The 11,985-nt window shown below is 48.8% G+C and overlaps 1 protein-coding gene across 2 annotated transcripts; it reads left to right on the top strand.

The window, feature by feature from the left end:
- Positions 1-5,764: 5,764 nt before the first annotated feature.
- On the top strand, positions 5,765-11,576 carry PPM1J (protein phosphatase, Mg2+/Mn2+ dependent 1J). 2 transcript variants are annotated; one of them, XM_044675978.1, is made up of 10 exons: positions 5,765-6,084; positions 7,391-7,505; positions 7,963-8,250; positions 8,683-8,795; positions 9,121-9,205; positions 9,624-9,742; positions 9,977-10,040; positions 10,240-10,347; positions 10,598-10,749; positions 11,267-11,576. In XM_044675978.1, the coding sequence occupies exons 1-10, from the start codon at positions 5,765-5,767 to the stop codon at positions 11,412-11,414; spliced, it is 1,512 nt and encodes a 503-aa protein (XP_044531913.1). In that variant the 3' UTR covers positions 11,415-11,576. The 2 variants fall into 2 exon arrangements, with proteins under 2 accessions (XP_044531913.1, XP_044531914.1); XM_044675979.1 differs by having other exon boundaries at positions 5,998-6,381; positions 7,954-8,250.
- The last annotated feature ends 409 nt before the right edge of the window (positions 11,577-11,985 follow it).

Genomic DNA, 11,985 nt, shown 5'->3' with positions numbered 1-11,985 from the left:
CCCTCCACGTTCCCCTCCCCCTCTTAGTCTGGGCCCCTCTAGACACCCTCCCAGATGTCGACACCTGGGGCTTCCTCGTCTCTCGTACCTGCTGCCGCTTCTGCTCACCGAACCAGAAGTCGCCCCTGCTCCTACACTCGAGGACCAAGGACCTGAGAGCGTGTAGCCCCGACCGGGCCGTTGCAGTCGCTGCACTGGCCGACTTCCTTCTGTCGGGCACTATCCAGAGCTCCTGGATCTCCGTCACCAAGTTGCTGCGCTCTCGGGGCGGCTGGGCTCCAGCCAGGCTTTCTTCGAGGGTGCCGCTCCCAGGGCGCCGGGGAGCTCCCAGCACGGCCCAGCCCAGTGCTGCGGAGCTCTGCTCTGCTCCCTCTCTCTGTGCTTCTCTCGCCCCGAAAGGCTAAAAAGCGCGCAGCCGCTGCGTATCTGTCCGCTGTGGGCCGCCTCCGCTCCCTAGCCCTGCACCAGCCGCCAGCCGCCTTCTACTACTCCGGGGACAGCGCCTGGCGCAGCGCAAGAGAACGCAGCGCAGGGAAACCCAGAGCAGCGCGGCGGAGCCCCACTAAGCCGCTAGAGCCCCAGCCGGGACAGCAGGGACAGCGGGGACAGCGTCTGCGAGGGGGCGGCCGGCGGGGACAGGGTAGCAGCGGCCTCTGGCGGCCACACGAGGAAGGAGGAGACTGGGGAACACCTCGACCCCCTCCCCCGCCCACTCCCAGGCTTTGCCTACTGCTCCTGTTGCCTAAAGGTAACCTTTATTACCACGCTGCTTGAACTCTGACAAGTTCCGAGAAAAGCTGCGCCCGGCTCCAGGTCCCAAAGGTCCCCTCCAGATATGAAACGGCACCGTTCTTCGGTTCATTCATTCCCTGAGGTGCCCCCTCGGAGCGGGCGATGGGAGGGGCAAAAGAGATTGTCAGAACTGAGACTGAGGGTAGGTAAGGTAGACAGTCACTCAGGGTGCAACATGGAGGCGGGTGTGCAAAGAGGGACTTAAGTGTTACTTTTTATAGATATATATTTTTAATGCAGTCCCCCAGGGCTTAGGAACACAGCTGTGAAAGGCTTCTTCCCTAAATGAGTTCTTGAAACCAAGAAGATTCCTCTTTTAAGAAATAAAATTGTATTCATACGTTCCTGGAGCCTAAAAAGAGGAGGGAGGGGGGCAGATTAATCTATAAAAACGCCTCTGTCTAGGGCTTACCATTGCCTTGCCCCCTGTCGGGGTATCAGGAAAGTAAGGGTGAATGAGTCTTGTCTTTGGACACCCTATAGGACTGCCCCAGGCAGATCGGCAGCCAAAGTCAGAAAAAAAGTCACAAGGTCACCAAAGTTGTGTGCTCTGGGACACTGATATGCCCCTATTTTCCTCTCAAGGCGAGGCTAGACCTTTTCTAGTCCCTCCTCAAGGACCCGAGGATTTTAGGTTGGATATTGCCTTCAGTCTACTTATCCTCTGAGTCTTCTCAGCTGATGCTACCACTTTATATTCCCTCCACACTCACTACTGTCTTGGACCTCGGGCGAAAAACTTCCTAATTATGGGAGGAAACCTGGACTGATTTGTAAGGTTTTAGGCTTCCAAGAGTCACATTTATCCTTTAGCTATAGTGCTTTTCCTAAAGTACAGGTCTGACCATGTCATCTCCCTACTTAATAAATCCTAATGGCTCCCTGTTGCCTCTAGGATCGAATATAAATTCTCTCTGGCATTTAAAGCTCTTAACAACCCAGCCCTTCCTACCATACCACTTTTCTTATGCATTATTCTTCTCCAAGCACTCTGAACTCCTGGCCTATTTGTGTTCTCACTCCATTTCATTACCCCCTGCCTCACAGTTGCCCATGCCTGAAATATTCTGTCTCCTCATCTCTCTTCCTCTTAGAATCACTGGTTTTCTTTCAAAATTCAGCTCAAGTATCTTTTATATAAAACCTTTCCTGGTTGCCCTAGCTATTAGTGCATCCTCTTCTCAAATTACCTCATATTCAGCTAGGTGTTGATGGACCTAGAGTCAAGGAGACCTAAGTTCAAATCTAGTCTCAGATTCTTATTCTGTGACCCTGGACAAGTCACTTCATCTCCATTTGCCTCTGTTTCTTCATCTGTAAAATGGGAATAATAGCAGCACCTACCTCCCAGGGTTGTTGTGAGGATCAAATGAAATAATAATTATAAAGTGCTTAGCACAGTACTTCGCACAAAATTCTATATAAATTTCATAACTATTATTATTATTTTTACATAGCTATGTCAGAGTTACATCCTAATGAATATAAGCCCCTTGAGAGTATGGACTATTTCAGTTTTGTCTTTATGTCCCTAACACTTAGGACAGTTTCTGCCAGTTAGTAGGCACTTAATAAATGCCAATTGATTAACTGATCCTAGAGATAGAGGACTGAAAAAGAATCTGGGCCATTTAATCCAACCCACTGATTTTGCAAATGAAGAAACTCAGAACCAGGAGGTTAAGTAACTAGTCCACTTTTGGCAGTCTGTATCAGAAGAGATTTGAACAGAAGAAGTCTTTGGATTCCGTGGCCAGTGCTTTCCCCATTATACCATGGTGCTTCTTCTTTTTCCTCCTTCTCTAGCCTCCCTCCAGGTAAAAATGACACAATGGTCACTTAAAGCAGCATCCTGAAGCCTAGTTATCAGAGGTGACTGACATAGAAAGTCTGACTGATAATGGAGAAATTATATTTCATTCGCTGTAGTTCTAGGAAATAGAGTAGATCTGGGGGCAATGAGTTTGGGTGAGATTCACAGGATCAAAGAATTAAAGAATCTCAGAGTTGAAAAGGACTCAAGAAACTTCTAGTCTAACTCTCACTATATTTGAAAAGTAATTCCTTCTACAGTATTCTTGGCACCAAGATAATCAACTTATCTCCTCCTGAAGAGGTCCCTTTCCCCAACCTGTTAGAGCTACTTCCTGAATCAACCCTTTCTGCTTTGGGGTAGCTCTAGTTATTAGGAGTGTTTTCCTTATTATGCAAATGTTCAAATGAATTCCTGATCTCATCAACTCCTGAATTCTATCCACGCCTGCTCTTATTGTGACTATTCCACATAAATTTTCCTGAGCAAGTCCACTCAACATGCTAGAGACCTTCCTCTCTTTCTTCTGAATTTGTGAAGGTACCAGTGGAACACTCTGGCTGTCCACTTGTCATCATCCTTCATTCTTGGTATTATTTAAAAGATTAGCCTGTGGAGGAAGAGAAAGGGGAGAAGCAAATGGTAGCCTGGGCCCTTAAAAGTTGTTCCCAGTCAGTTTTGCTTCATCTAGTCCAGTGTCTTCCACCTAATAGAATCAATATCCAAATGTTTTGTTGAATTAGATTAGACCTACTTTGGAGAAGTCATTTCTCTATGCTGTAATTCTCTCACCCCACCCTTCATCCAGATGATATCCTTTCTTTAGCCCCCGGCCAATGTCACAGAAATCCTTCTTTAATTTTGCGATCTATCTATTCCATCCACTTTGGACTGGGCTCCAATTTCAAATCCTCTAATAGTCCAGCTCATTTGAAGTCTTCTGTGGTAGCAGGACAAGTATAAGTGTTATATCTCACTTAGGATAGAAATATGCCTGCCAACTCCTTTCAGTTCAATAATTCAATACTATAAACATTCATTAAGCTCCTAGCAAGCATGATCCATGCTAAGTGATAAAGACACAATATTTTTAAAAAATCTCTGCCCTAAGGAAGCTTACATTCTAATGGAATTCTCCCACTTCCTCTTTCTCTTCTGCTTGAAAGTGAAGAAATGATTGACATTTGGAGGTCAGCCTCAGGGTCAAAGAAGCCTAATGATGTGGTACATCTCTCCCATCACTGAAGTTTTCAATATAAGACTGGCTCATACATCCAGTGGGTATAATTGCAACAGATAAAACAACAGCAATGACAAAGGAACATTTATATGAACTATGAAATTTACAAAACATTTTACAGACATTATCTTATTTAAGTCTCACAACCACTCATGAGGTAGGTACTACTATTATTATTCTCTCCATTTGACATATGAGGAAACTGAGGCAAAGGAAAGGTAAAGTGATTTGCTTCTGGTATGTATTGAAAGAGATGGCCTCTAAGATCCCTACCAGCTCTAAAAGTCTATGATTCTATAAGTAAGAATTAGAGGAGTGAAGATGAAGGGATCAGGAATAAAACATTTGGGCAGTGCCAGGGTGGGAAAACTTCAGTTATGCTGTAAGTCTACAAGGTCCTGACTATATATATATATATATATATATATATATATATATATATATTCTTCACTTACCCCTTGTAGTTGGGTGAGAGATGTAAAGTATAAAGAATGGCTTGGCAACACAAGAAAAGAAAGCAAGGAGATGCCCCAGAAACACTGAATAATGAGAACTAGGGTATTTCTGGAAAATTGACATTCTTATCTATGCCTTCAGGTCAATTCCACACACATTTATTAAGATCCTTTCAGGTACAAGGAGGAGAGACATCATGGCTTAGTGATTAGTGGGTGCTAAGCTTGGAGTCAGGAAAACAAGTCCAAGTTCAGCTTTTGACACTAATTCTGTGCCCCTAAATAAGTCATAAACTTCTATCTCTCAGGCTTACCCCCTAAATCATAAGCAGCTCAAGGCTTCTGTTGGTGGAGGGAGTTCCCCAAGCTGATGAAATCACAGATCCTTTGGATAAATCTAAGTTATTCTATTATATCCTGATTCTCTGTCCTTGTTTTAGATGCTCTCTTTTTCTGATCTTCTATTGTGCACCTTTATTTCCCAGTTCTTCCCCCCAACCCCAAACCCCAACCAAAGATGTTTAGCTTGGCCTGTGTCTCCCTCCAGTGGTAGTTATTTGACAGGCTGTGTTTCACTGAACCTACTTTGTCAGACTATCCCACCAACACCCTAAAACTTGGGGCCCCTTAGATTTCTGATATTGGGAAAACCAGATAGTATTAGACTATGGTGACCAGATGGGGAGGGGGCAGCTAAGTTTAGAAGCTGGAGGTGAGAGGGAAGGAAAAAGAAAGATAGAGGTAGACTACCTGGAGAAATGGCCATAAGGGAATTACATGTTTAGATGAATTCACTGATTCTGGGTAGTTTGCTCTTATTCAGAGTCATTATGTTCCCCTCCTCCATCCCTCCTCCCTACACACGCACATATATTGTCGTAGTCTCAGTCAGAGGTGTTGTCACACCAGGTCACCAGGCAGCCTCTTGCCCAGACGTTGCTGACACTTACTTCCTCAGGGCAGCCACCTAGTTAAGACACTGAGGTAATCTGGTTCAGCTCTCTGCCTGCAGGAAGGTCCCCCTCCAAGCCTAATAGGCAGGTGGAGCTTATTCTCAGAGAACGCTATGAAAAAGCGTCCTGGCTTCCTCTCCTTTGTCCATTGGTGTCTAGCTCCTCAGAAAGGGACTTCTGGTTGAAGTCTGGCTTAGTACCAGGAAACCTGGCCAAGACACCTCCTACAGACAGATGACCCATTTCCTTCCCAAGCCAGTGAAGGGAAACTGAGGCAAGGGAGGATGCAGAACTCAGGGCGAGGTGACGCTGGCGGTAATGCTGTTCCCCAGCTGGCCCGGGAGAAGTGGAAGCCATAGTTGGAACTATGGTTAGTTTAAAGCTTAGTTTAAAGCTCATCCCCATCCCGGACCAGAAAGGCTGGTGTCAGCCCCTCCCTCTCAGCACCCTCAAAGGGGTGGGGCTTTCTTGGGGCGGGGCCAAGGCCGGGGGTGGGGCCAAGGGCAGCAGCATGCTAAACCGAGTACGCTCTGCTGTGGCGCACCTGGTCAGCTCCCGGGGCTCTCCGGGGTCTGGGACGCGTGAGTGTCCTACCCTAGCGTCGCCCGACTCCACTGCTCCCCAAGGCACACCCCGGAGCCCTCCGGTGAGGCCTGACAGCGGATCGAAGGCACCTGGGGGCGCTGTGGAGAACCGGGGGAGTTTCTCCCGACCGACCTTCTTGCAGCTCAGCCCTGAGGGAGTGCGGCGAGCCGAAGACCAAGCTGGCCGGGTCGTGCAGAGTCCCCCAGACACGGGCCGTCGCCTGCCCTGGAGTACAGGCTATGCCGAGTGAGCCCCCCCACCCACCCCACCCCATTCCAAAATGGCATCTTTGGGAGCCCGGACCCCAAAATACTCCCTTTTACCCTCCAATTTTGCCCTGAAATCCTAGGATTCACTTTCCCTCCCCGCCCCACGGACCCCAGTCTCTCTTTGGGATGCCTTAACTCCAGAAATCTCGGCTTGAGGCCAGTGTCCCCAAAAGACTCCCCACTCAGGGACCCTCCCACGCCCCTCACTCTTTCCTTGGATCCTGCCCCACCATCCTGGAGCCGGGAGGCAGCGGGCGAGGCTGGAAAACCCGTGGTAAGAGTCGGTCGCTTCTTGGCTCCCCGGTTGGCAGTTAATGGATAAGTGAAAGTGGGGAAGAAAAAAAAAGGGAGGGGAAGGTCTGTTAAGAGTGGAACGAGGCTGCAGCTGGGGAGCACCTTGCGCTGACTCCTGGCCTCAGGACCAGCCATTCCCCTCCCCCTCCACATCCAGAAATAGCCTGGGACGCGAAGCTTCGGTTCTGCTCCCTTGAGGAGGGGCGAGGTGCTAGGGGCAGGTGGAGAGGGGGAGCTGGATAGCTCCTTCGGGGCAACAGAGCCAAGCCAAGGGCCGAGCCCAGCTCTGCGACCTCGAGAGTCTGGATCCGGGCGGGTTCCCAGCCTGGGATGCATTTTTAATGTCTCTGCCCGGAAAGCAAAAGCTTGAGGTGAGATGGAGCAGGTGGAGGGGAAGAAGGAGTAGTGACATAATCTGCTCCCCCCTCCCCATACCCACACACACTCCCTGCACAATCTTTCCCTGGTAGAATGGGCTGTGCACTGTGGGTATACCCCAAGGGGGTATCTTCCCCTCCCCGAGCATGATTCCTCTTTCCCTTAGTCTTTGCACTTCCCCATTTTACAAAGTACCAGAGACGGTCCCTGTCCCATTTTAGGATTTGTAGTGAAGGGGAGGAAGAAACAGCTCAGAGATGGTTTGATTCTCCACCCCACCCCAGGGCCTGAAGAAGTAATCCTGTCCCTTCCCCTGTCATCTCCCACCCCCATTATAATACTTCTCACTGAAGGGGCTCTATCCCTTGTCAAGATAAGGTATGAAGAGAGGTAGTGAATGGAACTTCTATTAGATGGGTGAGTAGGACCCCCACCCAAACTCTGAGCATATTCCCCTTTCTTCCAAACCTTGTGCCTGTCACTGGCCTGTATCCCAGGCCAGTTCTGACCTTTCAGCACTTGGCTGGCAGGCTGAAGATGATGGGGGGAGGGGTGTTATTCTGGGTCTCTGGCAATACGTCCAGCCTGATGTGGTCAATCTGGCCTGGCAGGGTCATTAATGCAGGCAAGAGTCGGCATAATGAGGACCAGGCAAGCTGTGAGGTGGTTTATGTGGAAGGCAGACAGGCCAGGATGGGTGGGCCAGAGAAATCCATCAAGGACCAGGTGAGTTTCTCATGCTCCTGACTTTTCTACCATTCCAAAATCTGAAATCACTTCCAAGACTTGTTTCCTCATCTTGGCCCTAACCTTAATTAGCCAGCTGCCCAGCTTTGACTTTCTAATCTTTAGCTTTTCATTTTTTTAAATCTGTTTTAATTTGGATTTTTAAAAAATCATACAGTTGTCCTTGAGCCCCCCCTTTTAAAAATCTTTTGTTTTTAGTTTACATCATCTCACTTACAATGAGTGCTGCAACATTTGTTAGTTAGTGAGCTGGTTACTGGTTTGGCCTTTGGCCTTGATTCTATCTGGCCTCAGATTTCTGACCCCTAATTTTTGACCTGTCCAGACTGACATTGATGCTTTTCTCTGATCCCGTCCTTTATTGGCCTGATTTGATCCTCTAGAAGTTATTGTTACGTATCTCCTACACATCTTCATTCCTCTTCAGAGCCACCAGGGTCTCTACTTCCATTACTGGGGCCTGTTTGATGGGCATGCAGGGGGTGGAGCAGCAGAGATGGCCTCTAGACTCCTTCATCGGCATATTCGGGAGCAACTTCAGGGCCTAGTGGAGATCCTGCAGGACCCTGCTCCACCCCCTCTCTGCCTTCCATCCACTACTCGGGCCTCTGTCTCCTTGGATTCCCCATGCCCTGGTGGGCCCCAGCCATGCTGGCCATTGCAGAAAGAGGTGACCCATGAGAGCCTCGTGGTGGGGGCCATTGAGAATGCCTTCCAGTTCATGGTAAGAGGCAAGTGGAGTATCTAGGTGGGAGGGAGAAACTTTAGCACTCATGAGGTAGTTATGACCTAAGCCAGGAGGCAGATGCTTGTGGAAGGGATCAAACTGACTTTCCCCTATACCCAAAAGAGAGGGGTCCAAAGAATCTCTGTGGGGATGTGATGAGCTCAACTTTCAAGAGAATTGAGGAAAGGAAGAGGAAGAGGTTTCTGTGGATCCATCCATCTCTGACTCTTCCCCAAATAGAACTCTTCCCTGAGCCCTCCATTCCCCAGCATTGTACCTCCTTGAGTCTGTCAATGCCAACAATATAGTTGGGTTGAACTGGGGACAGGGACAAACATGGGTCACAATTTTTTTCCCTGGGGTTGAGATGAGCTTCTCTAGCTCCAATTCTATGCCTTCATACTCCTTCCATCCTTCCCTTATTGGCAGGATGCCCACATGGCACGGGAGCAGAGGAGCCAGTATGTAGTAGGGGGTTGCTGTGCCCTGGTCGTGGTCTACCTATTAGGGAAGATGTATGTGGCCAATGCTGGAGACAGCAGGTATGATGGGACAAGGGGAATGGAGAGGAATCTGATTTCAGGGAGCTTACTAGAGGACTAAAGGGCTGTGGCTATGAGAACAAAGAAACTACAGGCATAAAGAAGGCACAGCTGATAAGGAAAGTCAGAGAATGCAAAGAAGTGGCATTTAGGGACAGCACAATTGGGAGAAAAATCATTGGAAGAGGGTCTGGGGAGGGCCTGAGTTGAACAATAGATCTAGTGTCTTTGGTACTTTTTTAAAGTGAGCTGGGAAGGTCCGGCCAGAGCCTTAGAGATTGGTTTGATCTCGAAGTTAGTTCCGCATTCCTTTCCTTCCTCCCAGGGCTATCATTGTCCGAAATGGGGACATCATTCCAATGTCTCGGGAGTTTACCCCTGAGACAGAAAGACAGAGACTGCAACTCCTGGTGAGACTCAACCCTCACTCTTCCCCTGGTACCTCTCCTGGACCTGAATTTTCCCAGGGCTACCATGCTTTTTACTTCACACAAAGACTTTGCCTTAGTCTCTTCTGCTATACTGAATAGCTACCCTCTGGGCTGAGGAGAGTCTAAGATTGATTATCTGATAGACAGAAAACTAGGCCATTTAAATGTCATATTCTGCATTTATAGTTAAGATAAGAGGGAAGATCATCTGGATGGATGAGAAGGGGCATTTTTTTTAGTCACTGTGAGGGAGTCACACACTGCTATGCAAAAATGTACTGATAAATTATGTGCAAGAGCGGGGAGGGGTGATGTGACCCAATCCCAGGACCCTCCTGATCCCCCAGTTTCCTTGGGTGCTACCTATTCTTCACCAACCCCTGCTCCAATCCATCAGGGCTTCCTGAAGCCAGAGCTGTTGGGCAATGAATTCACCCACCTTGAGTTCCCCCGAAGAGTCCAGCCTAAAGAGCTAGGTCAACGAATGCTGTATCGGGACCAGAGCATGACTGGCTGGTAACACTTCCTTTCTGCTGGTTATTGCTTGGTCCATTCATCTCCCCATCACTGGGGAGGCCCTTCCCTTGGTATACCCAGGTACCTCACTGTCCTAGGCAGCCACTGGAGGTTGGTTGTGGGGATAAATGCTCCTTTCCCAGGGAAATTAAATGAGAATCATGGTGGCCTGTACTTAGAGGGATGAAGTAGCTTGATGTCTGAACAATACTTTCCCTTCTTCCCCTTCCTCAGGGCCTATAAAAAGATTGAACTGGAAGATCTCAGGTGTCCCCTGGTTTGTGGAGAAGGCAAAAAGGTAAAGTCCCATGGGGAAGAATATGTGGTAGGTAGGAGGTGAAGGGAGAGAAGGAGATGGGGGAGGGAAGGAAGAAGGGACAAGGGGGGGTGAGGGAGGCATAAAAACTTTTATAGAGCTAGAAATTCCACGAGTGTAAACAATGGTCCAGAAAACCTAGGTGGTGAGGAGGATTTAAATTCATACCCATTTCTTTCAGGCTCGGGTTATGGCCACTATTGGAGTGACCCGGGCCTTGGGTGACCATAATCTTAAAGTGTGCAGTTCTACTCTGCCTGTCAAACCTTTCCTCTCCTGTTTCCCTGAGGTGAGTTGTACCAGTCCTCCCACTCACCATGGACATCTTGATTTTTTTTGAGCCCCTAACACTCTTCTCCCCTTGGTTCTCAAATCTTGTATCCCATTACTTAACTAGAAAGTTTTATCAAGGCCCTCTTTTCAAGTTTTACACAATTTCCATCCCTCTCTAGCCTCCTGTCTTTCCCTCCTGACTCCCCCGCAGTGATCATCTATCTGATCCACCTAATTTGCTTCCCTACCCCATCCTCTGTCTCCAGGTACAGGTGTATGACCTGACTCAATATGAACACTGCCCAGATGATGTGTTAATCCTGGGCACAGATGGATTATGGGATGTCAGCAGTGACAAAGATGTGGCTGCCACTGTGGACAAAGTACTGTCCAGCTATGAGCCCAATGACCCCAGCAGGTAAGGTTGGACAGAAAAGGGACAAAAGAGGAAAACCCAGCTCTATGGGTCTCCCTGCATGCCTGTGTTTCTCAAGCACTGAACTTGGCACCAGAATATCTGGTTTCAATTTACCACTTGGTCACTCATTAGCTAGGTGACCTAGACCAAGCCACCTAACACACTTTAGGTTAGCCTGCCTCTTCATTTGTGAAATGGGGATAACACACACCCCTGCTGTACCATTGTTCCTGAGACCTTGGGTAAGTCACTTGAATTCTCTAAGCCAGGACTTTCTCCTAAAAGCTAGTGTCCTCATCCATAAAATACAGAGGTTAGACTACAATCTCTTAGATTCTTTGGGGGTCTCAATGCTATGAATCTATAAATAATAGTTTAAAATCAAGCTTTTGTGAGATAGTGAATGGCAAAGCCCTTTAGAAACAAAGATGATACAAATGTAAGTGACTACCATCATTATGACTCTTACTTTTATTATTACATGAAGGTAACCTGAGTACATGTGTGTTCCTGGCAGGTACACTGCACTGGCCCAAGCCCTGGTCCTGGGGGCAAGGGGCATCTCCAGGGAGCAGGGCTGGCGGCTCCCCAACAACAAAATGGGCTCAGGCGATGATATTTCTGTCTTCGTCATCCCACTAGGGGGGCCTGGCAGCTATACTTAAAGGGGGCCTAGTCACCCACCCCCTCCTCAGCTTCTTCATAATCCCGCTGCTCTTCCCCATCCTAGACCTTCCAAGTGGTTCAGTAATAGTCTTTAATGACTACTTGTCCGCTGGTTCTCTTGCACCCCGGACGGTGTGTAAATAAACTAAACTGACCCCAAACCGCGCGTGTCTCTACTTTGAAGGGGAAAGCGGGAGGGAATGGGGACTGCGAGGAAGGCGATTCTGAGGAGTGACTTAGGAGGTCTGCCTCCCCCTTGCCGCCCCTCTCCAGCCGCCTCCCGCCGCCTTCCTTTCGAGGCTTTCTCCAGCCCCGGCCTAAACCCAGGTGGGGACCCCGGAGCGCTGGCTGAATTGGCCGCGGGAGGGCAGCCTCGGCCGCTTCCGGACCCTACCCCGCCCAGAGCTTCTCCCAACTTTTTCCTTAGCCACCCGAAGTCTGTGCCCTGGGGCAACGTCCTGGCCCCGAAGACTGGGTATCTCTCGGTCTACCCCTTTTTTCCTGGGCCCTCCCGCCGCGCCCCCATCCCTCTGCCTCATAAGCGCGGACAAGCCTGAGTAAAGCCAGCCC

The sequence above is a fragment of the Gracilinanus agilis genome, chromosome 4, assembly GCF_016433145.1.
Source record: "Gracilinanus agilis isolate LMUSP501 chromosome 4, AgileGrace, whole genome shotgun sequence".
In the NCBI taxonomy this organism is placed as follows: domain Eukaryota; kingdom Metazoa; phylum Chordata; class Mammalia; order Didelphimorphia; family Didelphidae; genus Gracilinanus; species Gracilinanus agilis.
Note: the sequence above shows the minus strand (reverse complement) of the source record. Positions and strands in the feature narration are given on the sequence as shown.

Coding starts and splice junctions, on each gene's coding strand:
- PPM1J (XM_044675978.1), top strand. CDS start 5,765: ATGCTAAACCGAGTACGCTCTGCTGTGGCGCACCTGGTCAGCTCCCGG. Junction 8,796..9,120: donor GCCAATGCTGGAGACAGCAG/GTATGATGGGAC, acceptor CCTTCCTCCCAG/GGCTATCATTGTCCGAAATG. Junction 10,750..11,266: donor GAGCCCAATGACCCCAGCAG/GTAAGGTTGGAC, acceptor TGTTCCTGGCAG/GTACACTGCACTGGCCCAAG.